The sequence below is a fragment of the Phacochoerus africanus genome, chromosome 4 (genome assembly GCF_016906955.1).
Source record: "Phacochoerus africanus isolate WHEZ1 chromosome 4, ROS_Pafr_v1, whole genome shotgun sequence".
Taxonomy (NCBI): Eukaryota; Metazoa; Chordata; class Mammalia; order Artiodactyla; family Suidae; genus Phacochoerus; species Phacochoerus africanus.
In genome coordinates, this window is record NC_062547.1 from 1,272,952 (window position 1) to 1,297,657 (window position 24,706).

General features: G+C 65.4%; 1 protein-coding gene across 2 annotated transcripts in view; it reads left to right on the top strand.

The window, feature by feature from the left end:
- LSP1 (lymphocyte specific protein 1) overlaps positions 1 to 24,706 on the top strand; it is a 34,464-nt gene that overhangs the window by 5,601 nt on the left and 4,157 nt on the right. Inside the window, exons 1-10 of one of the 2 annotated variants that reach the window (XM_047774925.1) lie at positions 6,239 to 6,413; positions 18,825 to 18,962; positions 19,930 to 20,091; positions 21,767 to 21,941; positions 22,263 to 22,352; positions 22,572 to 22,615; positions 22,769 to 22,850; positions 23,801 to 23,935; positions 24,210 to 24,287; positions 24,400 to 24,502. In XM_047774925.1, the coding sequence (XP_047630881.1) occupies positions 6,349 to 6,413; positions 18,825 to 18,962; positions 19,930 to 20,091; positions 21,767 to 21,941; positions 22,263 to 22,352; positions 22,572 to 22,615; positions 22,769 to 22,850; positions 23,801 to 23,935; positions 24,210 to 24,287; positions 24,400 to 24,489 (1,059 nt within the window). In that variant the 5' untranslated portion in view covers positions 6,239 to 6,348 and the 3' untranslated portion in view covers positions 24,490 to 24,502. Of the gene's footprint in view, positions 1 to 6,238; positions 6,414 to 18,824; positions 18,963 to 19,929; positions 20,092 to 21,766; positions 21,942 to 22,262; positions 22,353 to 22,571; positions 22,616 to 22,768; positions 22,851 to 23,800; positions 23,936 to 24,209; positions 24,288 to 24,399; positions 24,503 to 24,706 lie in introns of those variants that run through there. The other variant, XM_047774923.1, reaches the window with a different exon arrangement.

The following is a 24,706-nucleotide window of genomic DNA, read 5'->3' on the forward strand; positions in this document are numbered from 1 at the left end:
GGGGCCTAGAAAGGAGACCTCAGCTTCTCTCCCAGGCCCCAGCCTTTTGAAGCTGGGGGTCCCCTTTTCAGGGGCTCCTGAAGAGGCCTTCTCGGAGACTGGGGGTCCTGGGCCACAAGACAGCCAGCGGGGGGAGTTCCCAAACCTCTCCAAACCCTGAGTGCCCCCAGGGTAGACAGTCAGACCCAAGTTGATCATGCGTCAGAACTGGAGAGCTTGGAGAGCAGGCAGAGAGCCCGGGGGGGGGGGGGGGGGGGCAGGGCCAGGGAAGCCAGCCCAGCCCCCGCTCCTTTCCCAGCACCGGGGGCCGCAGAGAGGGGCAGGCGGGGCGTGTGAGGGTGTGGAGTCTCTAGATGAGGGGATTGAGAAAGTCATGCCTCCTGATATTGCCCAGCCAGCACGCCCTGCAGTGCCAGACAGGGGTAGGTGGTGAGGTCGGGGGTGCGGTGAGAGAGGAAGCCAGGCCTGTCTGTTCCCACTCCATCAGCTAACTGCCGCTGAGCTGGGAAGCTGGGAGTTGGTGGGATGGCGGGAGGAGCATGTCTGTCGCATTGGCCAGCAGGGAGGGGCTCTCTTGGGAAGGCAGGAGCAGCCTGTGTTCCCCTCCGAGGCAGCCACTTGCCCTGCAGGAGTGGGAGGGACTCAGACCTCTGATCGGGGCCTGGAGGGGGTCAGCTTGGGGGAGGGGAGGCATGCAGAGATCAGCAGCACAGCTGTCAGGGGGGTGGGGCGTGACAGTAAGCGGTGGGTAGTGGTGGTGGGTTCTGGAGTCTTGGCTTCCCCAGCCGTCGCACAGGATATAGGTGAGGACCAGGAGGGATCCCTGCTCTATGCCTGGCAGGTGGGATCTCAGATGCTGCTCCTTCCTGCTCCCAGGGAAAAACATGAGCCCCTTGCTCCAAAGCTGCCCGTGCCCCCTCCTCCCTAGACAGAACCTGCTCTATTGATGGTTTCCTTTCTGAGCTAACCCGAGGCTGCCTACTTACCCTCTCCTCCTCTCCCAAAAGATGAATGGGACTTGGAACGAATGGATCTGGTCAGCTGACCCCAGAGGGATTTGGAGAGAAGTTTGCAGCCTTTCTCCTGGTCCCAGCCCCTCCCAAGATCCAAGTGTCATCACTGTACCCACCGTGGCCCCTCTCCCTTTGCTGGACTGGGGCACATGTAAGACAGAGGAGGGCTCAGAAACACTGCTTTATTCAGAGTCACCCAGGAGCCACTGAGACCCCCAACCCTGACCCCATCCTACACGCCAGCCCTGTGGGGTCTCACTTCTTGTTGCACCTTTTATTGGGATACAGCTGTTCTGTGAGTGTGCCTGTGTGTGTGTGTTGAGAATGTCTGAACAAGAAGACAGACCCCTCCCTCTCCAGCCTCTATTTAAGTTCTGTTGGGGCAGCAGACCTACTGGAGAGAGGGTCTGTTCTCTTCTTCAGCCACATGCTTATAAACTATGTCACAATAAAAGAAAAAGAAAATGAAAGACTCAGTAAGAGAGACAAGCATGAATGAAAGAAAAATAGATGAAGAAAGGTAGGAAGCGGGAACGACTGGATGATGGATGGATGAATAGGTTGTGATTAGATGGAGGAGCTGATGTATGGATTAGTGAATGGATGGGTGGGTGGATAGATGGCTGATGAGTGAATGGGTGGATGGATAATGGGTAGATATATGGATGGATGGGTAGATGAATGGCTTGTAGATGAATGGATGAATGGATAATTGGAGGATGGATGGATGGATGGATGGATGGATGGATGGATGAGGGAGAAAATGGGTGGATGATTGGGTAGATGGATGGGTGGATTGATGAGTGCATGGGTGAGTGAATAGATGAATGGATGGATGATGAATCAAGGAATGGGTAGATCCATGAGTGTATGGGTGGTGGATAGATGATGAATGATGGGTGAATGAATGGGTGAATGGATAGATGGATGGATGAGTGAAAAGATGGGTGGATGGTTGGGCAGACGGATGGACGAGTGAATAGGTGGATGGAGGGATGATGAGTGGATGAATGGGTGGATTAATGAGTGTATGGGAGGGCGGGTAGATACATGAGTGAATGGATTGGTGGATGGATGAGTGAATGGATAGGTGGATGACTGACGGGTGGGTGGATAGGTGGATGGACACATGGAGTGGAAGGATGAAGTAGTGGATGGGTAGATAAATGGAATGTAGACAGGTAGATGACTGGACAGATGAGTAGAAGGTTTTCAGAATAGATGTGCATATAGACGGATATGGATAATGGGTAGATTGTTAGGTGAACCGGTGGGCAGATATGGAAAGGGATAGAGGAACAGAAAGATAGCCAGGAAATTTCATGTCATACATTATAGCATATATTTGGGCTTTTTCGTACCTACGAAATATCATTGTGGGAACGGAGACTGTTAATTCTGAACTCCAGTGCTTAAAAAGTGAATACAGTAAATGTTCAATACATGTGTTGAAAAAAGATAGAGAGAAGTGGAGTTCCTGCTGTGGTGCAATGGAATTGGCAACATCTCTGGAGCTGGGATGCAGCCTCGATAACCAGACTGGCACATTGGGTTAAGGATCTGGCATTGCTGCAGCTGCAGTGTGTCACCACTGTGGCTAGGATCTGATCTCCGGCCTGAGAACTCCATGCGACATGGGGCAGCCAACAAAGAAAAAAAATATGGATAAGTTGACAAATATGTAAAGATAAATAGATAGATGAATAAATATGTAGTTGGTTAGATGAGGTATGGATGAGTGAATAGATGGATGAAAATAATAGTAACTAACATTTATTGATATTTTACTGTGTTCCAACAATTGTTTTAAGTATTAACTCATTTGGATGGCCTTCAAGGCAGATGATAGACAAATATGTACATGGCAGGACAAACATATGTATTCATGCACAATTGGATGCCTGACTCTCTAGGTGGGAAGATGGGTGGATACACGGATGGATGGACAGGCATGTATATAAATGGGGGTAAGAATGGGAAGGATACATTGTAAAATGTTTGGATGTAGAGATAGTACAACATTTGGAGAGATAGAAGGATGGATTCAAGAGTGAATAACTAGTTCACTACTGGCTGGACACCTGGGCAGATAGATCTACAAATTGATGAATAAAAGATAACAGTAATTAACATATGTTATGTAGTTATGATGTTTAGGATGGATGGACGTAAGTGTTTCACATGTTTTACATGCATTAAGACATTTAAATAAATGGATGGATGTTGGATGGAGGGATAGATGAGTGGGTGGGTGGATATTTTCTCAGTGAAGAGATGTAAAGACGGAGGGATGGGCATGGGTGCGTATGTACTGATGGATGCTTGAATGGACTGAATGAACTGATGGAAGAATTTATTGTTTACATGATAATTGAATGGATGTATATCGAGAAGTTGGTGCATTGATAGTTGACATATGGAAAGACAGATGACTATACACAGAAGAAGGAGGATGGAGGATGGATGGATGGATGATAGGTGGAGAATGGAAGTTGGATGTATGGCTAGATGATGGATGGAGGATGGAGGTTGGATGGATAGATGGATAGATGTCTGGATGGACAGATGGATGGATGACAGATGGATGAATAGATAGATGGATAGATCGATGATGCACGATGGCTGGATAGATGGCTGGATGAAGGCTGGATGGATACATGGATAGATGATAGGTGGAGGATAGACGTTGGATGGATGGATAGATGATGGATGGAGGACGGAGATAGGATGGGTGGATGGATGGAGGGTGGAGGTTTGTTGGATGGATGGATAGATGGATGGATGGATGGATAGATGGGTGGATGACAGGCGGAGGATGGAAGTTGGATGGATGGACGGAGGATGGATGTTGGATGGACGGATGGAGAATGGAGCCTGTTTGGATGGATAGGGGATGGATGGATGGATGGATGGATGGATGGATGGATGGATGGATGGAGAATGGATGATGGATGCATGGGTGGAGGATGTATGGACAAGTAGAAGTGGAGATGACATCAGATACTCGACCCTATTGTTCCTGCTAGGACATGCCTTCGTTGTGAAACTGTGAATCCTGGCCACCGCATTAAAGCTCTCTTCTTGCTGCCTCCGACCCATCAGTTTCCGATTAAAAATTGTGCGATTCTAAGTTCTTAGAGACGGGGAACTTCTGCCATCCCAAGGCAGCCCTCTACCCTGTGGAAGTATTTCTCCTTCTTTTGAACTGAATACACCTTGGCACATTTTGCTCCTGGCTGTCGGTGACTGGGATTCCAGAACTAAGAGCACGAGGCACCGAGATGGGCAGGTCGAAGCCTTCCTTCCCCTGGGGGAATCTGCTCAGCCCAGGGCCTGGCCCTGCCGCCCTCCTCCCTCCTTCCGCCAGACTCCCGCGGTCTCTGCAGTGCTGGCTGGAGGCTGAGGATGCGCAGTGGGCGCCAGGGCCTTGTGAGGCGCACCCCACATTCCCTGGCTCCCCCTGGGTTGTGCAGGGGAGGAGGAAGCTGTGGGCTCCCCTCTAGACTGGCCATGGGATGCAGCCTGATATGTCTGGGGGGAGTCTGTGCCTGACCCCCACAAAGTCCTCGCCAGCCAGCCAGCCACCCCCCGGGGCCCTGTGGACCTGTGGGCCGTATGGACTTTTCCCATGGTTGCCGCCACCTCCAGTCCTCACCGCCTTCACACGGGGACTGACCCCCGTGTCCGCCCCCTCGATGTCTGGTCATAACCTCGCCTTTGTCCGCTCCCATCCCCAGGTGCTTCCTGGCCCTGACCTCCTGGTACAGCCTAAGGTCAGACTAGCTGGGGATGCGAGCGGGCCATTCCTCTGCGGAATGGGAGCGAGGGTGGCAGCTGGGCCAGTGCTGGGGCAGCTGGCAGGCAGCAGAACGGGCTGGTTCTCGCTCTGCCAGCGCTGGCGGTCCGAACTTGGGCCCCAGTCTGAGCTTCGGTGTCCCCGTGGCGGACACGGGTACAGTGGCGTCTGCCTCCCAGGGCAGTCGTGAGCATCAGTGAGCCTGGGGAGCTCCTGGACGTAGGACGGCTCAGTCTGGAGCTGGTGCTCGGTGACTCCCGGCCAGCCCGCGTCCGGTCCGCTCCCTCCCTCGTCCGGGCCACTAGCCTCGGTGTTCTCCAGTGAGTCACGGGGGCGACTGAGCCCAACCAGAGGAACCACGGGCTGGGCTGCTCCTTCCAGGGCTGTGGCCAGAGCTCGGGGCAGGGGGCGGCCAGGGCACCGCGCTGACCTTGTCCCACTGGCCACTTCTTGGGAGCATGGCCCTCCGACACCAACGGGAGAGCCTGTGGTCACCTCTGCCTCTCAGGGCCTTGGGGCTCGGACCTTGCGGGCAGGCTGGCAGGGATTGGGGAGGGCAGCAGAGAGGATTCCTGGGGTGCCCTGGCCTCCGCCTTGGGGGGACTACAGGAGCAGAGGGCTGGGAAGAAACAAAGGGAAAGTGGAGGAGGAGGAGGGAGGGGGAGGAGGGAGAGGAGGGAGGGAGGGGAGGGGGATGGGGAGGGGAGAGGAGGGGGAGGGGGGAGGGAAGGAGGGAGGCAGAGATAGAGACAGAGGGAAAGACAAGACAGAGGGGCTGAAGGTGGGACCCCCTCCGGGCAGGGCCAGGGAGACGCCGGAGCGGGGCCAGGCCAGGGCCCAGCATGGGGAGAGGCGGGCAGGCCTGGGGAGGGAGATGCGGGGACCAGGCACCCAGCGGGCGGATGGAGATGGGCGGCAGGGGGAGGGAGGAGCCCGAGGCAGGGAGGGCGGCCAAGGTGGCGAGGGCAGGGGAGGGGGGCGGCGGAGAGAGGAGGGAGGGGCGGCCAGCTGCCCATCACAGCCTCCCTCCGAGGTCCTGCTAAGCCCCCAGGCTGCTGGGCTGCATGCAGGGCGAGGGTTTTCTCTCTGACGTTTTACTAGTCTCAGAGGCGGGGAGGGGGTGGAGGAGCGGGGGGCGGAGAGGGGGCTGGGGGGGAACCAACGGGGAGCAGCTGCTAGGCGTCCTGAGGAGGAGAGGGGCCGGGAGACAGGGACAGAGGGGCACTCGGACAGCCCGGGGGCAGCCCGTGGGAGCCATCCCAGGGGACCCCCAGCGGCCACAGGGGCCAGGACGGAGCAGACAGAGGAGACAGGGGTGGCAGAGCCAGAGGCCAGCCGGCCAGACGGGAGAGACCGAGCCAGGAGGGACGTGACCGGGAGAGGAGGCAGAGAGGAGGGGGCGAGGGTCCCAGAGGCAGGAGGAGCCGTGGGAGGCGGCCGGCCACACAGGGCCGCGGGCAGCAGCCTTTGAAGAAGCGGCCGCAGCGTCCCCGGGGCTGGGGTCAGGCCAGGTCGCCAGCCAGGCGGGCGGCCGCCAGCATGATGAGCAGCCCGGCGCTCCTGAGAAGGAATTCTAGCAAACAGGGCCTGGAGAGCCTCCTGAGGTAGGTCCCTCCGCCCAGGCTGGGGCACGGAGGGCCGGACAGGGCGCTGCCCATGGAGGACTGGCACGGCGAGCTGGGTTGCCTGGGGCGCTGGGCTCCTCGAGCCTTTCCCAGGAGCCGGGCCCCAACCCCGTGGCTCTGTGGCACAGTGGCTGCGGGCAGGGTGAGGGGTGCGCCAGGCCACCCGGCGTGCGCACGTGCGTGGGTGCGGGCCTGTCCCCTCCTCTGTGCCCCGGGCACATGTCCTCCTCGCCCACCTGCACGGCCAGGCCTCAGGCAGCGGCCGCTCTGCCGGAGGACCTTTCCCTGGCCCTGGCCTCTGCCCTACTCCGTGGTCCCCTGTTGAAAGTGCATCCTCCTCACGGCTTCCGAGGCCTCCTCTGGTCCCGCTGGCTCTCGGGGACCTTCCAGTCACCCCTTACTTTACAGACGATGAAACTCGACTCGGCCACCACATTCGCCAGCCCATTGTGCAAGGCGCTGCGGGCCACCCGCGCTCTGGGGCCCGGAGTCAGGCCTTGCCGGAATGCTCTCCTGGCTCCTGCATCCTCGGGCCTCGGGATGTGCTTTCTGGGCTTCAGTTTCCTCCCCTGTGAGGTGGGGTGTGGCGGCACCTGAGTCACAGCGTCGTGGAGAGAGCAGAGCCGCAGGGCCGTGGCCGGGCCCCTCACTGCCTCCTTCTGAGCCACCTGCAACTCCCTTCCTCCCCGGCCGCCCTTCCAGACATCACAGGCGCAGCCGAAACACTGCCTCCTCCGTGGAGCCTGCCTCGGCTCCCGCTAGGCCTGCAAGCCTGCTTCCTGCCTCCTTTGGTGGCAGGGCAGGTGCCGAGCAGGCCGCCAGCTCCTGGAGGTGCAGGGCCTCCCTCCACACTCCAGGTCGACCCCCGCCCTGGTTCTGGGAGGGGAGGGGCCAGCTGTGCAGGTGGCCCCACGGCCTTCTGGGGAGAGCGAGGGCAGCCCCAGGCTCCCCCAGCTCCGGCCCACAGGGTCCCCGCAGACGCAGAATGATGGCTCTCCCCCTGCCTACCCTGGCGCAAGGGCTGGGACTCCAGGTCAGGACCAGTGAGAGGGTTTGAGGGGCCCTGCTGGGCGGGGTCCCTAGCAGCCCGGCTCTGCCCGCTGGTAAGGCCAACCCCGTGTGTCGTCTCCTGGGCGTCACACCCGTCCTCTCCTGGCTCTGCCCCCCTCCCCGTGCTTCTCACCTAGGGCCATGGGAGTCACCTGGAACTTCTGGTCCCCACCAGCAGGGGCGTGTCCTCCCAGGAGTCGCTGGGTCCGTCTCCAGCGTCACCAGCGCCAAACGGGGAAACTGAGGCCACGGGGGGAGCTGCCGAACTCTCTGGGGACGGCGGGGAGCCCCAGGGCCTGGCTGTGCCAGTGCCCTTGTCCCAAGCGTCCGTCCAGGTGTGGCTTTGGCTCGCTCCCCAAACCCAGTGCCCCGGGCGAGCAGGGGGCACACCGGAGGCACCACCAGGGCTCGGAGGGCACGACAGGCTCCGAGGGTGGGGATGGGCTTGGGTGTTCCCTGAGGGCCTGGGCAGGGGCAGGTGGGCCTGCAGGTGGCTGGCCAGCACAGGGACAGAAGGAAGCCTCCCTGGGAACTCCCGCCATGGGGGGCGGGGCAGGGGGCAAGGGAGTGTCTGTCTGTTCCTGTCAGCAAAGCCCCCTGCGCGGTGATGCTCCTGACACAACCCTTCCAACTTCTGACCCGGGGTGGGCGGGTTCCACGTCCCACACGCCCCCAAGGGACACAGCTTCCTGCCACCCTCTCCCCTGAGCCTCAGGGGTCTGCCAGCTCCTTGTTCCCAACCGGGGACAGAAGATCACTCAGGCTATGACTCGGCCCAGGTCCCCTTGGGAGTGGGGACCCCACCCCTCGCCCTGGCCCACTTGGCCCCAGTGCCTCACCTGGGGGGGGGGCGGCGGCAGAGAGAGTGGTCTTCTCTGTGACAGGTGCCCGAGGGTCTAGATTGAATTCCCTACCAGGGATAGATTGAATCCAGTTCAAGCAATTAAAGACACCCTGGGGCCAGGAGGAGACTCGACCCGCCTGCCCACCGGTGTTGCTCGCCTGTCTGGACCCACTGGTGCTGCGGCCATGGGGACACCCAGACGCTGCAGGAGGCTTTGCCCTGGCAGGGCCGCAGCCTGGCTGACCCCTCCTCCTGTCGAGCTCTGCGCCCCCCAGGGGGCTGGGGGGCACTTCCCCACCCCTCCTGCTGCCCCTGGGGGGTTCGCTGCTCTCCCCAGGCCCCTCTCCCACCCAGCCAGGGTTAGGGATGGTCGGGTCCAGTGAGGGGTCCCTGGGCCCCCTCACTTCCAGAGGGTGCCTGGCCTCTGTGCCACTTGCCCGGTCACACCGTCCCTGAGGGCCTGGCCGAGCTGGTGCAGTGCAAGGGGGCTCTGGGCCCCCCAGGGGACACTCTGGAGGCCAGCAGAGCCCTCTGCCCACCCGTCTCTATGCACGTCCCCTCGGACACAGGCAAGTTCTGTGCCCAGCCCTCCCACCCTGGGCAGCCACTCCAGGGAGGCCTCTGGGTACCTCGGCGTGGCCAGCAGGGCCCGGGGTGGGACCGGCTGCCTGCTGGGCTGGCCTGAGGGGGCTGTGGAAGCCAGGCCTGCAAACCACAGTGTCCGAGGGGCGTGGCTGCCTCAGGCCCACCCAAGGCCCCGCATCTGGGGGTGGGGTAGCCCTGCCCGGGCAGGGCTGGGTGTCTGGTAGGCGGTGCTGCCACGGGATTGGGTGGTCTGCTTTTTGGAGTGGGTGCTGCCCTGGGAACCCCGGGCAGGCCGGCAGCAGGGGGTACAGGGACCAAGTGGCCCAGCCCCCTGGGCAGGGCGTCAGGGCCAGAGCCCAGAGCGCTGAGGTTCAGGCCAGGCTCCAGCCCCAGCCCGCAAACCAGAGTGGGACAGAGTGGCCAGCAAGCAGGGGCCAGGGTGCACCAGGCACCTGGGACTGGTGCGCCTGTCCCTGCCGGAGCCTCGGGAGGGTGCCCTGTTGCCCCTAGCCCCCGAGGGATGGCTGGAGGGGACGCGGCTCCCAGGAATACTCCTCGGGCTCAGAGTGGCTCAGCACAGGTTGGTAGCCGGGGGTGAGAAGCCAGGCGGCTTCGAGGGGCAGGGAGAAGGGTGTGGGGCCTCGGCCCTGGGCACGGAGTGGGATCAGAAGTCGGGCAGGCTGGGGATGGGTGGAACGGCAGCTGCCCACCGCAGGCGGGGGGTCCCCAGGCTTGTGGAGGTGAGACTGCGCCGTTGGGCATGTGCCCGGCAGGTCCCCAGGCTCTTGGCTGAGGTGTGTCCTACCAGGTGGAGGTGGGAGGAGGGAGCGGGAGTGGAGAGGGTGAGGGGCAGAGGGACCTCCCCAAAGAGACAGAGGACAGGTGGGCACAGGCCGGGATGGGCGGCAGGGGCACAGGGCCACGGTCAAGAGGAGGGAGATGCAACAGAGCAGGGGTGGATGAGGCAGGAGGCGGGGATGCTCGAGGGGCCTCAGGACCCTCCAGCTGCAAGGGAGGGAAGGGCACCCAGGGCCAGGTGGGCTGGGCACTGAATATGGGAGGCGGGGGCCACGCTGCCCAGCGACTGCCCCAGGCCCCCCTGGGAAGGTGGGAGAGGCAGGCGGCTGAGAGAAGGAAGGAGGAGAGAGAAGCTTAGAAAGTCGGGAGACTCAGCAGGGGGAGGAGGCACGGGGCCTGGGGTGGGGGGGGGGGGCGTTCCTGCCCTGGGCTGGGCCATCAGGATGGGGTCCCGTTGATCACTGCTTTGTTTCCCACCCTGATCTCAGGGCCGTGGGCTTGGAACCCCGGCTGTGTCTGCTGGGGCCCGGGGGAGCCCCCAGTGAGACCCTGTGCCTCCTCATGGAAGCAGTGACGAGGGAGGACCGTGAGAAGTCACGCGCTGGCTGGAGAGGGTCACTTTGCCCCGCAAGTGGGGCTGTTTTCTGTCCGAATCCCGGCTCTTGGCTGAGACCTTGGGGGGCGGGGGGCAGAAGACCAGGGCAGGTGCCTCCTGATCACAGCTTGTGGGTTATCTGGGAGCAGAGCACCTCCAGCACCCCCCCCCCGGGGCGGGGGGGGAAGCCGGGATCTGCAGAGTCAGAGGGTGCATGGCCAGGGTGGCACAGTGAAGACTGAATTAGGGCTGGTTCAGTGGCAGAGCCCCTGCACTCCCAGAACGACCAGTCCTGCAGGGTTGGGGTCTTCAGGGGAGGGGCTGGGGGCCAAGCAGGGCACCTGGGGCTCCAGCAGCAATGGTGTGGAGACTTTAGGCAGAGGGTCCCGCCGCACCTGCCCTTGGGGGCCTGGGGCGCTCTCTCTGGGTGGGGGGTGGTGGAGCCAGGAGCTGATGGACAGGTGTTCAAGCACCAGGCTGCACCGCCTGCCCAGGTGGGCAGGCGCGAGTTTGAACGATGCGCAGACCCTGGACTGGACTTAGGAGGAGAGCGGCTCTGGCACCGACCTGGGCAGAGCCAGGCAAGGGGCCTTCAGGAGTGGGAGGTGGATCCGGGACCGGCGCAGGAGGAGAGGGGAGGGGATGGCAGAGGCCACAGCCGGTGCCAGCCACCAGTCGCGTGTCCCGGAGCGTGCCAAAGCCTGGCCTCATGAACGCTCCAAGGACCGTGCCAGGCAGTCCCAGCCGGGCGAGGGAGCGATCGGCCCCCCTGGAGGGCCGTCTAGCGCCAAGAAGGGACTGGGCCGGACCTGGAGATGCAGCCAGGGCTGCAGCTTGGTGGGAGTGCTGTGTGGTCAGCCCTTGTCCAGTCATGGGGGGCTCAGCCCCGGGCGTGCCATGTGTCAGCGGAGGGGTGGGCACGCTGGTGTGACTCCCTGAGCTGAAGGATGGAGCGGGGGCTCCCCGGAGTTCTCCGGGGCTGCCTCGGCACTTGGCCCACTGGGGTCCGTGACTTGGAAGAGAAAGGCAAGACCCTCGTGTGAGGTGCGTGGGGCAGAGGGGGGAACGGCGAGCACAGGGCCGGCATGGGCCACAGCCATGCTGGCGTCCAGCAGGCAGGACGAACCCCAAGGCCTTGACCTCTCACCCGCCCGAGCCTGGCCCGGCAGGCTGGCCTGAGCAAATGGGGGCGGAAATAGAAGCGCCTCGGTGACAAGGCGAGGTACTGACCGTGGAGCATGTCACAAGAGGTAGGACACCCAGCAGAGGGAGGGGATGGGCTGGGCAGAGGGACGTCAGGCTTGGCTCTGGACCCCGCTCTGGGCACCCAGCCTTGAGGAGCAAGGGGAAGCCTGAGAGTGTGGCTCAGGGGCCCAGGGGCCCCCCGTCCCAGTCTCGGCAGGTCTCCAAGGCCCAGGGCTCAGGGCTCCGCAGGGCTCCGGGAGGACCTTCCTGGACTCCCCTAGGCCAGAGCCGTTTGCTGGCGCGTGAGCACGTGGGTGGCAGGGACCGCCGTCGCGACACCCTTCCCACCTGGCTGGCTGCCCAACCAGCCGGGGCGCCTTTGGGGCCAGAGGTGTGATGGGCAGGCCTGCGCTGCGGCCGCCCCGAGCAGCGTGCAGAGCCTGCTGTCCCCTAGCTGCGTGGGTCCTGAGGCAGCCGCTTCGACCCAGGACCAGGACGAGGATGGCGCAGGAGCCAAGGGCCGGGCACCGCACAGCGGGCAGCGGTACCAAGGGAGGGAAGTGGCCCCACCCGGAGTCCAGGCTGAGGTCTCGCTCCTCTGGTCCTGGCGGCTCCCACAGGGCGGGCGACGTGTGGGCAGCGCTGGGAAAGCGGGCAGCAGCTCCAGAGGAAGGGGGTTGGAGCAGGTCTGGGGCCCGAGCGGGTCTGGAGCAGGATGTAGGGGACGGGTCCACGGGAACAGATGCCCCTCCCACCCCCGAGGGTGGGGGGGCGGGAGATCAGGGTGCGCCTGCGTGGGAGGCGCCGGACTGTGGGTCGCCCAGGAGGGGGTGGACTGGGCATGTGGGCTGGGGGAGGATGGAGAGAGAAGGGAGGGGTCCCAGCTCCGTCGCTGTCATCTCTGTCCCCCACCCCCACCCCAGCCCCGGTCCCCTCACCAAGTCTCCCAGGCTGCGGATTTGCTGCCCCTGCCTCTCCACCACGTCCCTCCTCCCTCTGGGCAGGGGGCAGCGAAGCTTCGAGTAAGGGTCCTTTTCTGTGGCCCTCGAGCCACCCCATAGGGTCAGAGCTGGTTTTCTTGGCAGCTTCTAAGATCTCTGAGGCCTGGGAGGAAAACCCTCTCATCTGTGGGTCCCTAGCACCCGACAAAATACAGTGCTGGCAAGGAGTGGGGAGAGGACGGGGCGGGGGGATGGAGGGAGGCCCTGGGGGCGGAGGAGCAGCAAGGATGGGGGTTACCCCAAGCAGGGGGGAGCGGGAACAAACCTGTGCTGGCTGGGAGGTTATGGGGCAGGGGGCGGATACCGGGGTGTCATCTGGGGAGCAGGCCCAGGGGAGGGAGGCTGGGATGGTGATCGGGTGGGCGTGGTCTCCCTGCCTCCCCTTCCCCGGGCGGGGGGACCTCAGGCATGTAGCATCCCACCGTCTCTCAGCTGTGAAGGGGGTGCCAAGCTGGCCCCGAGGTGGGCAGTGGGCCGTCCCGGGCCGAGTGGGGTCTGGAGCGGCAGACGTGGCCGCCGGGGCCAGTGGGGTGAAGGCCCCGAGGAGACGAGGGCAGGGGCTGGGCCCGGGAGCCCCTGGTGGCTGGAATGCCGAGGCAGAGGCTGCCCCTGCGGTTGGGGGGTTGTGGAGAAGTGGGTCCTGGTCTTGGGGGCTCTGGGTGGGGCAGTGAGGGACTCCCCCCTAATGAGAGGCCCTCCAGTGCTGCCCCAGTGTGGGATGACGAGGGAGGCCCCTCCTGCAGAGGCTCCGCCCGGGGCAGAAAGCTGTGCTAGCTGGGGCTCCGGGCTAAAGGCCCTGTGGGCGAAGAGCACCTGCGGTGAGCAGGGTGGCTCCAGCCCGTTCCTGGAAGTCCCCTGCCCGGGCCACAGGGCCCCCTCCCCTGCCTGGGGGCTGGGGAGCCCCAGCCCTGGCTTGGAAAGGATGCTCAGCCCTTCGTCTCCTGGCTGCCCTGGGGGTGCTCTGGCCTCGGGGCACGTGGCACGTGGGGCGTCATTCCAGGGCTGGCTCTCCTGCCAGACGTGGGCTCCTGAGGCTGCGGCTGTGCCCCTCCCCTGAGCTCTGGACCCGGTGCCCTGGGGACACAGGCTACTCGGAGCCTCCTCCCCCCACCTCAGGGCCAGCCTGCACCCCATGGGCGCCTTCTCTGAGGTTGTGGGGAAAGTCCGCTTTGCAGGCAGAGGTACCCTCATCCAGGGAGGCTTCCCAGATGTGACCTGCCCACGGGCCAAGAGGGACATGGTGTGGGGTGAGGGCCAGGGCTGCCCCTGATGGGACTTCAGCTCCTTCTTGGAACACAGGTCTGCCAGCAGCGCCCGCCATGGGGAAGTGGGAGCCGAGCTGGGCTGAGGCTGTGGGGGGGTCTCAGTTCTCCGCCTGCCGAGTTTTCCCAGCTAGGGAGCTGAGGCTGGGCCTGAGGTGGCACTCTGGGAAGGAGGAGGGCCTGACCGACCGGCCAGGGCCTCAGCCTGGCTGGGCACCCGCCTCTCCTCCCTGGCGGGGGCTGGGCTGCTTCCGGCCCCGCCCTCCCGGGTGGTGGGCCCGCCCCCTCCAGGGTGACTGACAGCCAGCCTGGCGGGCGGGGCAGTTCCGCCTCCAGCTGGTCCTCCCGCCCATCTGTGCCCCGCCCCTGCGGAGCTCCTCCTCTGACCTCCGGGGCTGACAAGGGGCTCCATACCCCAGGTCCCCCCAGTCTCCCCCGGCCCTGCCTGGAACCCGCAGGGTCCCTGTAGCCCATGGCTTGGTCTCTGCACTGAGCCGTCCCGGGACCTACTGCCGGCCCCAGGCCCCTGAGTCCTGCCCCCTGGTGCTGCCCCTGGGAGTGACAGCTGGTACCCCAGCACGGGCGGGCCCCCAGGCCCCCAGCGGAGGCTACAAGCTCTGTGCTCCCTCTCCCTGGAGGCGCCTTGTTGGGGGGGGGGCAGGAGGGAGGGAGACCCGGAGCCCCTGGGGCTTGGTGCCCCCCAGCCGTTCCCTCCCATCCCCCCTGCTCACTCCCTCAGGGGCTGTTCCTCCTGGGTTCGCCGCGGCCCCTCCCCACTGCAGTTCCCCCCTACCGGCTGTATCCTCAAGGTCCCTGTGCACCTGCTCTCTGCACCCCCTCCCAGGCTGCACCTCTCCGGGGGGCGTTCTGAGGGCCTGTCCTTTTGTCCACAGCAGTGTCCCTGGCCTGTGGCTTCTTCTTCCCACCCCTACACCCCCCCGCACCTTCTCCATGTCCCTGCTGGGCCTTCTTCTCAGATGCTGACCTGACAGCCCCTGTGCTGGCGTGGGCTCGCCAGGGCTGCCCCCAAGGGACCCAGGCACCTGTCCAGGGCCCCCTCCCTGGCCGTGGCCGCTCTGAGCTCTCCTGCCCAGTGGCCGTTCCTTTGCTCTTGCCCTCAGCCTCTGGGGTCCCTCCCACAGACCCTTGCTCATCTTTCAGACGCCAGTGCAAGGTGGCCTCCTGAGCTTCCCTGGACAGCTTGCCCTGTGGGGTGTCTCCCCCAAAGCCCGGCAGGGCACAGACACACCAGGAAAGTGTTGCTGGAGGGGCGGGAGGGGGCGGGAGGGGGCTGGACCTGCGCCAGGGCAGTCAGGAGGGTGGGGGGCCAGGTTCCCCGCAGCTGCCGCTTGGGGCCCCCACCCCTGCCAGGGGCAGCGTGCACAGCCCCTGCCGCCCCCACCCACCTGCTCGCTCAGGGCTATCTTTGTGCTGCTGGCTCAGCCCTCACAGCTGCCTCCCCAGCAGCCGCTCTGCCAGGGTGAGTGACAGCCAGCACCCTGGCGCCACCACAGATCCGCCAGCGAGGGGCACCCCTCGAGTCGTGGGGCATGGGTGGTGCCCTTTCCTGAGCCCAGCGGGCAGAGGCCCTGCACGGGGGCGAGGGAAAGGGGAGGTTGGGGGGGTGCTCTCAGTGAGCGGCTGGGGATGTGTACTGTGCCATCAGCCCTGGAAGCCAGGCCGAGTGGCCACTCTGTGGCCCGAGTCCCCCACGCCCTGCGCCTTCTCAAGCTCCCTGCTCCCTTGAGGGCCAGTCGCTCACCTCAGCCTGAGCTGAGGGCCAGGTGTTCACCTCAGCCTGTCAGTCTCCCAGGCGTGGGGCGGGCCGGGACACCCCATACCGTGGCGGTTGCAGGGGACCGTGACCAGGAGGGCGCCCTGGGGGCCGAAAGGGAGAGCTCCCCACGTTGGGCCTGGCCTGGCCCTCCTGCCTTGGGCCCCGGCCCCCAGCTGAGCCCCCAAGCTCTTCCCAGGGCTCTGAGCCAAGCTTTAGGGCCGAGAGGCAGGTGGGGCTCCTGGGAGCTGCCTGCAGGGGGCAGAGTTGAGATGGGACGGAGGCTTGAGGCACCTTCTGGAGCCGCCGGGCGGGCGGGCAGGGGAGGAAGGAGGTTGGACAGCTGGGAGGGCGGGGCCGGGCCCAGGACTGGCACCATCGGAGCCTCGGTGGAGACGGGGGCTGCCGAGGAAGGGAAGAGGGGGCTGGGAGTGGTGGACGTGGCCGCCAGGGCACGCAGGGCAGCCGCTGGCCTTGGAGACCCCTGCTCAGGAAAGGGACCCCTTTGGGGTCTGCACGCCCTGGCCCTGGCGCGGGGCTTGGGGGGAGGCCCCGCGCTGGAGCGTGACACTGGGGGCAGAGCCCCACTCCGCAGCCCCTCGGGCTGAGCCCTGGGCGCGCCCGGAGCCAGAGCAGACGCAGGAAAGAGATAATTGCATCTGTGCAGGAACAGCAAATCCCTCGCAGCTGCACGCGGGCTGAGCCAGGGCCACGGGCGGGCGGCCGACGCCAGCATCCTGACAGCCCCGCCGAGCGTGCCAAGGGGTCTGGGCCGCTGGCCGGGGCGCCTTTCCCAGGCCAGAGGCCCCCACCCCACCCCGGGAGAGCCGCCCCCCTCTCGGTTCCCAGAACGAAACCCAGCTGTGGAACAGTGCGGGGTGAGGTCATGGGAGGGGCCAGGAGGGCCCCACATGAGTCACATCCTGGGGCAGCGGCGGGAAGGGAGGAGGCCCGGGGGAAGGGGCTGAGCCGGCGCCTGGGCCGGGGGCGCTGGGGCGGGGTGGGGCCGGCGTGGCGCTGTGGGGAGACCCCTCCCCGGCACCCCCGTGCTGCCCACCACCCCCCCTGCCGTGAGGGCTCAGGGTGACCCTCAGAGGGGCTGGCTCCTTGGGGATCGTCTCAGAAAGCCTACGCCTTGGCCCCGAGCCAGGGCTGTTGTCGGGCCGGTGGCAGGAAAACAGACCGCCTGGCGCGAGGGCACCCTGGCCGCAGCCCTCTTGCCCTCGCCCCCTCCCCCGTCAGCCTGCCGGGCATGTGGACATCTGTGTGCATGTGCGTGTGCACGAGCGTGCCTGGTGGGGGGGGTGTGTTGGACCCACGTGTGGCGTGTGTGCCGGCATGACCCGAGGGTCACACTCGGGGGAAGCGTGTACTACCCGTGCGCGTTCCTGCCCCATGTGCATGCGTGTGTGCAGGGGAGGCCGGCTGGGCGTCGTGGGCCTGGAGTTGAGGCCTGGCCTGCGCAGGTCTGTGGTGCCCGGGACACACGGTGGGCTGACTGGGCAGTGTGGTCTCTGCCCTCCGCTGTGCCTGTGCAGAGTCCCCAGGGCTTGCAGGCGTCCGGGGAATAGGAGCAATAGTCCTGAGAGAGGCCCTCCTGGCCCAGGGCACACACCAGGCCCCACAGGCACCCCCCGCCTGGGCCCACAGGCACCCCCTCACCTGGGCCCATAGGCACCCCACCGACTGGGCCCACCCACACAGACCCAGCACCAGACATTGGCCAAAATCCCCAAACACCCCCACATGAGCACACCCGTGGACGTGTGCCGCTTGAACACGGGAGTGAGGGGAGGAGACGCCTCCGTGGGTGCCCGTGGCGCCGTCTTTCCACCCACAGCCGGGACCCGGCACCGAGGTCCCCTCAGCCCTGCTCGGCCCCCGTCCTCCGTGTGCAGGCACTGGTGGTGCCTGTGGCGGAGAGATCCCAACAGTCCCAGATCACCCCAGGCTCTTCCCTCCCCACAGAGGTCGTGGCCCCCCAGCCCCCGCCGCAGGCCTGGAGTGGGAGGCCAGGCTGCTCCCGCGTGATGCCAGCCCGGTGTAGGTGGAGTGGCTCCTTGGGGCACAGAGGGCGGGGAGAGTGGAAGGCACTTCGGAGATGGGGGCGGCAGCCCAGGGGTGCGGGGGTCTGAGCAGGCAGCTTTGTGTGCGTGGCTGGAATCCCATGTGGCTGCGGGGGGGAGCGGGCCTCGCGCTGGGGCTGTGCAGGGGCCTGGCTTCTGTCTGAGAGGCTCTGAGGAGACCTTGGAGAGATTAGATCATGTGCTGGCAGGACCGCGAGACCACAGAGCCGGCCCACCCTGGCCAGGGGCTGGGGCCTGAAGGAGCGGGCTGCGGGGTCAGGCGGCGGACACCCGCCAGAAGCCGCTGAGACCCCAGCTTGGGGCAGTGGGCGCTGCAGCCGCGGAGGCCCAGGACCCTCTCTTGCACTCTGGGAGAGCTGGGGGAGCCAGGCTCGGCCGACGGGCTGAGGTCTGCGGTGCCTAAGGGACACCGGTGGCCCAGGGTGGCCAGGCCCTGGACCCTCGGTCTTGGGTTGACCTGTAGAGCCCCAGCACAGACCCCCGAGAAGTGTGGGTGCTGCACGTGCTGAGGGAGGAAGCTCTCCGTGCCCTGCGCTGCAGTCTCAGGCTCCCCATGGCAGGTGCAGCCCAGGGACGCTGCACAGAGGGGGTGGCAGTTGGCGTTGGGTGAGCCATGTGGGTCTGGCTGAGGGCTGCTCCTCTCTATGTCCATGGGGCCACCCCCTCCCACGGGCTGCGCTCCGGGGGGCAGGAAGCAGGGCCTTGGGCGGGGTGGTCAGGCTATAGAGGGAGACTGCCCAGCTGGGCCACCTCTGGCCTGACCCCACCCCAGGCCACCACTGCCCCGTGGCCAAGGCTGCAGCCACTTGACTTGTAGGCCGAGTGATACCAGCTGACCAGTGGCCGTAGCCATCGCCATTCCAGCCCCTCTTTCTGGCCTCCAGGGTCCTGCCTGCGGCCAGAGCTACAGGGACCGGATCCCTGGCCCTGAGGTGGCCCAGGGAGCCGGGCTGCGACAGGAGGCTGGGGGGTCCACCATTCTGGGGTTTTACTGGCCTGACCCTAGAGCCCCTTGTCACCAGGAGGCACAGGACGTCCAGACGCTGTGGAGCCCTGGGACCTCCCTGGCTCGAGGGCCACGTCACAACCCGCTCTCATGACCTCTGCTTTAAATCGGGGAAACAGAGGCCTAGAGAGGCCCCGCGAGGCGTGTGTGGACAGGGAAGCGGGGCCGCGGGCCCTGGTGTGACGGCGTCCCATGTCCTGCAGGCTCGCCGCTCAGTGGAGCCTGGAGGATGAGGAGGAGGCCGCCCGGGAGCGGCGCCGGCGCGAGAGGGACAGGCAGCTTCAGGACCAGGACGAGAATGAAGGCGGCCCGGGCCCAGAGCAGCCGGAGCAGGAGAAGCTGTGAGCCGACCCCGCTGGCCGGCCTGTCCCGCACGCCTGGGCAGGGGGTTCAGGAAGCCCCAGAGCCAAGGAGGCGGGGTGGGGGCCCAGCCCTGGAGCAGGGGCAGGTGGGGGTGAGGGTCGTCACGGCCCCGGGGGCCAGGGGAGTCTGCTGGACCCCCGGCCTGAGATGCCTGCAGCCGCTGCATGCCGGCCAGCCTCCTGGGGTCCTGATCGGGCTTTGGTCCCCAGGCAGGGTCCCCCTTGCTTGGAGAGACTCTGAGTGCAGCTGTGAGGCCCTGGCCCCCAAGCCCCCTGCCCTAGTCCTTTGCTGCCGGTGACTCACTGTGGCCACGTCCAACTTGGCGGGCCGAGGGCCGGCTCGCTCCCTCCGGGGGCCCAGGAGGCCGCTGTGGCTGGGCTGTTTTTCCAATAACGCCCCCTCCTCCCGGCCTCGTTTGGTTCCATTTTCTCCGAGTCAGCAGCTCTGGGTGGAGTGGGGTGCTGTAGCGGTCAAGGCCCCTTGGGCCAGGTGCCTGGCCTAGCAGGCAGGGGCTGGGGGTGCAGGCAGGGACCTCCAGGCCAGGACCACAGGCCTGCAGTGGGGGACAGGGTCGGAGGGGGCCAGAACCCTGGTCGCTCAGCGGGGGGGGGCAGGACCCTAGACCGAGGGAGGGGGCATAGCCATCTTTGGGGAGCCCCAGACTGAGGGGGGAGGCCCAGACCAGCCCCTGGGGAGCCCCAGACCGAGGGGGCAGATGTAGCCCTGTTCTCGGGGGGCCCTGGCTTGATAGGGTGTGGCAGAGTCTTGACCTCAGGGACTTTGTGTCACAGGGACACTCAGCCCAGCCCTGAGTGTCTCCTGTGGCAGACAGGGTCTCCCACACTTGGAGCCCAGGGTCTGAGCCCAGGGTGTGGACGGGAGGGAGGGCCCCCTGCCCTGCGGGGCCAGCCCGGCCCTGAGAGCCTGCCTCCCTTTCGGCCTCAGCCTGAAGCCCCCCGATGCCCCCGAGCTGGATGAGGATGAAGGTTTCGGCGACTGGTCCCAGAAGCCGGAGCAGCGGCGGCAGCACTGGGGGCCCGGGGAGACCTCGGACAGCGGGGACCCCCTTCAGGGCGAGAGTCCGGAAGGGGAGCAGGAGGAGGACAGGCAAGTGGGGGGCCAGAGTGGAGGCGGGGGCTCTCTCCAGGCCCCTGACGGGGTCCCCCCAGCGCCCTCGGCTCCCCCTCCCCGCAGCCCCCCGAAGTGCCCCCTGGCCGAGGGGGCAGGAGGAAGAGCACGAGACGGCGGGCGGGGTGGGGAGGGCTCTCATTCCTGGGCTCCCCAGGGCCCCGGGCCCCTTCCAGACCAGCTGTGGCGGCCAGGGGGCTGCTACATCAGCACACATCTGCAGCCCGCTGACGTCAGGGAGGCACTCGGCCCGCCGCCGCCGCCGCCGCCGCCCCTTCCTCCCTCGGGGCGGCCCAGCTCCATTCCCACGGAGGGGAGCAGGTATTTCCAGATGTGTGGCCCCGTGTCGGCCTGGGGGGGGACAAGCTTTCCAGATGTGCAGACGCCTGAACCAGGGCGGGCCCGGAGGGGGAGGGGTCTGGGGCTGGGGGCTGCTCCCAGAGCCTCACCCCACCCCCCCTCCGAGGGTCTCTGCACCCTGCCGGCCCTTCTCCAGCCCCCCACCCCCACCCCCGCTGCCCACTGTGGCCAGAGCCCCAGCTCTGCTCAGGAGCTCCAAGCGTGGAGACCCTGTGGCTGTGAGTGTCACCAACCCAAACCTCTCCCCTCTGAGGCCCCTAAGCAGCCCCAGGCTCTAGCTAAGACCCTCGCGACCTCACCGCTTCCCATCCCGCCAGCAGCACCCCCACCCCCGGCCAGCCGCACAGCCAGGCCCTGGCGCTGCCCTCTGCCCCCCGCCCTCTGCCTCCCGCCTCCAGGCCTCCGTTTCCCCCGTCTGCCTCTGGGGGGGTCCAGGCACCCCCTCTGCATTTCTGAGATAGGCCTGGCATCAGCACAGGGGCCCGTCCACTGGTGTTGGGGTGGCCGCAGCCCTGCCAGCCCTGTTCCCTTTGTCCCCAGCTGGCCGCCTGACAGCAGGGGGCACTGTAGCTCTTCTCTGGACCCACCTGCTCCGGACAGGCCTCCCTGCCCCCCGCACCTGCCTGGCCATGCGTCCCCACCGCCACGGCTGAATGGGCCCTCTGTGCGCCTGCTGCTGGCTCGGACCCCGGCCCACCTTGGGTGGTGGGTCTGGGTCTTGGCTGGCACGGACACCAAGGGGCCTGAAATCATGGAAAATGCGAGGACTTCCCATCTTCTTCTCCAGGCTCAGTCCTGCCCAGACGCAGAACCGTGCAGACTGCCAGCAGCTGGCCTCCCGCCCCCACCTCCGGCCTATCAGCCCCTCTGCTTGGGGCTGCAGTCCTAGCTCTGACCCCTGCCAGTCCCCTGGCCTCCTGCGGACCAGCCCCCAAACCACCCCCACATGGGGTAGAGCAGGAACAGGGAGCCCAGGCAGGCTTGGGGACCAGCCAGCCTGGACCAGCAGGTGGACCCCCACGAGCCAGACACTGGCTGGGGCTTGTCCCAGGGCCTGAGACGGATGTGCCGCGGTGGGTGGGGGCCCTCTGTCCAGAGAAGCAATGGGGCAGTGGGCACTGCTCGCCAAGAAACCCCAGCGACGGAGGGGGTCTCTGAGGTCCTTGGGTCCCTTCCCCAAAGAGGAAGCTCAAGTTGTCTGACTGCCCCATCTTACAGACGGTGGAAGCCAAGGCTTGGAAACAGAACCAGACAATCAAGTGACCCTTGGGGTTGCCCCCCTCTCCCCACACAGGCCCGGCCAGCACGTCTGTGGGAGCCCAGCCCGGGTGTGTCTGGAGGAGCTGTGCCTGAGCCCCGACTCAGAGCTTCAGGAAGAGCTGGGATCAGAGGCCTCAGAGCCCAGAGGCCCCGCGGGACCCGTGCAGGGCAGCCCAGGCCTGGCAGAGACAGAGGAGGGGGACGTGCAGGTCAGCGGCCCCAGGCTGGTTCTGTCTCTCCTGCCAGCACGCTCTGTGGGGCACGTGGGGCCAGCACGGGGGGAGCCAGCACCCCACCTGCAGAACACTTGGGGGGGTGGGGTGGGTGGCCCTCGTGGTGGAGTGATGCGTCCCTGGACTCTCTGTCCCTACTGCAGAGAATTCCAGAAGCAGAGCTTGTTGGGGCTGGAAGGGGCCTGAGTGAGGCCCGGGAAGGGGGGGAAGCATTTCCTCTAAGAGGCTCCGGGGAGGCAGGAGGGACGCCAAAGGCATGCTCGTCCAGATGCCACAACCCCAGGTGTTCTGTTCTAGCCCCAGAGATGCCAGCAGCCCCGGACCCCCAGCCCCTCTGTCTTGGAGGGGACCTCACCAGGCTCCCCTCCCCTGAGCCCCAGCACCAAAGTAGGTTAAGTCCCAAAGCCTTGTCTGCCCTCTTCTCCAGACCCACGGCCTGCGGCAGCCCCAGGGAGGGCCCCCGGGCAGCTCTTGCTGGGCAGAGCCCTGTGCAATGAATAAGCCAGGCCATGGCACGGGTGGGTGGGGGCAGCTGGTGGGGGGGGGGGACTGTGGATCTTGCTCTGGCTTCCAAGGCTCCGTCTCTGCCCACCCCCCGCCCCCCAGCTCATCGACAGAACTGAGTCCCTACACCGCTCCATTCAGAAGAGGTATGTCTGCGTCCCGACGAGGGCGTGGCCTTCCCCAAGGGAGGACCGAAGAGGGGACCCCGAAAAGTGGAGATCTGGGTGCCTGAGAGCGCACCGATGGGCGCGGAAGCTGAGTGAGAGGCTGTGAACCATGACCCTTCTCCTATCTTCCAGTAACAGTGTGAAGAAGTCCCAGCCAGCCCTGCCCATCTCCAAGATTGACGGGCGGCTGGAGCAATACACCCAGGCCATCGAGGTGTGTAGGTCCCTTCTCCTCTGCTGGGCCCCTCCTTCCTCCTGTCATGCAGCCATTGCTCCATCCAAGCAGTGTCCCTACATCCAACCAATTGCTGTCCATACACACTCTTCCGTCCAACACCCTGCATCCAACCAACACCCCTCCATCCAACCAGCACTCCCTCCATCCAACCAACACCCCTCCATCCAACCAGCGCCTCCTCCATCCGACCAGCACTCCCTGCATCCAACCAACACCCCTCCATCCAACCAGCACTCCCTCCATCCAACCAACACCCCTCCATCCAACCAGTGCCTCCTCCATCCGACCAGCACTCCCTGCATCCGACCAGCACTCCCTGCATCCGACCAACACCCCTCCATCCAACCAGCGCCTCCTCCATCCGACCAGCACTCCCTGCATCCGACCAGCACTCCCTGCATCCGACCAACACCCCTCCATCCAACCAACACCCCTCCATCCAACCAGCACCTCCTCCATCCAACCAGCACCCCCTCCATCCAACCAGCACTCCCTGCATCCAACCAACACCCCTTCATCCAACCAACACCCCTCCATCCAACCAGCGCCTCCTCCATCCAACCAATACCCCCTCCATCCAACCAATATTTCTTTGTTCAGCTGATGTTTCTCTCTACAACCAACACTGCTCCTTTCAACCAACACCCTTCCACCCGCCCTGCTGCTCCTCCAGCCCTGTGCCATGAGCAGCATGCCTCTCGTACCCCACCATCTCACCTGTGCTCTCCAGAATAAGGGGACTTTCGCAGGTTCCCCGGATGGAGGAAGCCCCATTTTCTTCTGCAAGCTCGCAGCCCTCCCTTCCCTCCTGGGGGAACAGAGTACAGAGGGTGTCATCTGTGGGCTGGAGGGTCTCACCCAGGCCTCTCGGATGTGTTCCACGTGGCTGTCCAGTAAGGTGGTCCTGGGCTCTCTCTCCTATGCAGACTGCTGGCCGGGCCCACAAGCTGACCCGTCAGCCATCTATTGAGCTGCCCAGCATGGCCGTGGCGAGCACCAAGAGCCGGTGGGAGACGGGCGAGGTGCAGGCTCAGTCCGCCGCCAAGCCCCCCTCCTGCAAGGTAGGACCCCATCCCGGGGCGGAGCTGAGTGCCCTGGGGAGGCTGCCCTGAGACTGTCAGGCTGAACGGTGGGCAGGCCGAGTGCCGGGCTGGCCCTGCAGAGGGCTGTGTGGTGGCCCGGCCTTCCCTGTCCCACCTCGTCCTCGGGGCTCTCACCCATGGAGGCAGGTGGGCAGGCCTTGGGCCCCTGGCCCTGCGAGGCCGGCAGAAGCGCCCAGGGCTCCGAGCCGCCGGGTCAGGGCTCTGCCCGTGACCTGGCCCTCTTCTGCCACAGGATATTGTTGCTGGAGACATGAGCAAGAAGAGCCTCTGGGAGCAGAAAGGGGGCCCCAAGACTTCGTCGACGGTTAAGGTAGGTCGGAGAGCGGTTGCTGCCAGGGGGCTGGGGGGTCCCAGTGTGAGAGCAGAGGGGCCGTCCGCCGCCCCCGGCCCTCACCTTCCCTCCCGGCCCCCACGCCCCCCAGAGCACCCCATCTGGGAAGAGGTACAAATTCGTGGCCGCCGGACACGGGAAGTACGAGAAGGTGCTTGTGGACGAAGGCTCCGTGCCCTAGGCGGCCCTTCTCGGTGAGTCCAGGCCAGCGGCTGGGGTGGGAGGTGTTGCGTGTGAAACTGGCCGCTGGGCATGTGGCGGCCGAAATGGGGCTGCGGGCGGCCGATGAGGCCAAAGGCCCAGCCTCGGAGCTGCCCAGAGCCTACCTCCGCCGCCCGGCCTGCCCTCCTGCCCTGACTCGGGCCCCTTCCCCGGCTCCAGCCCCTCCCAGCCCCATG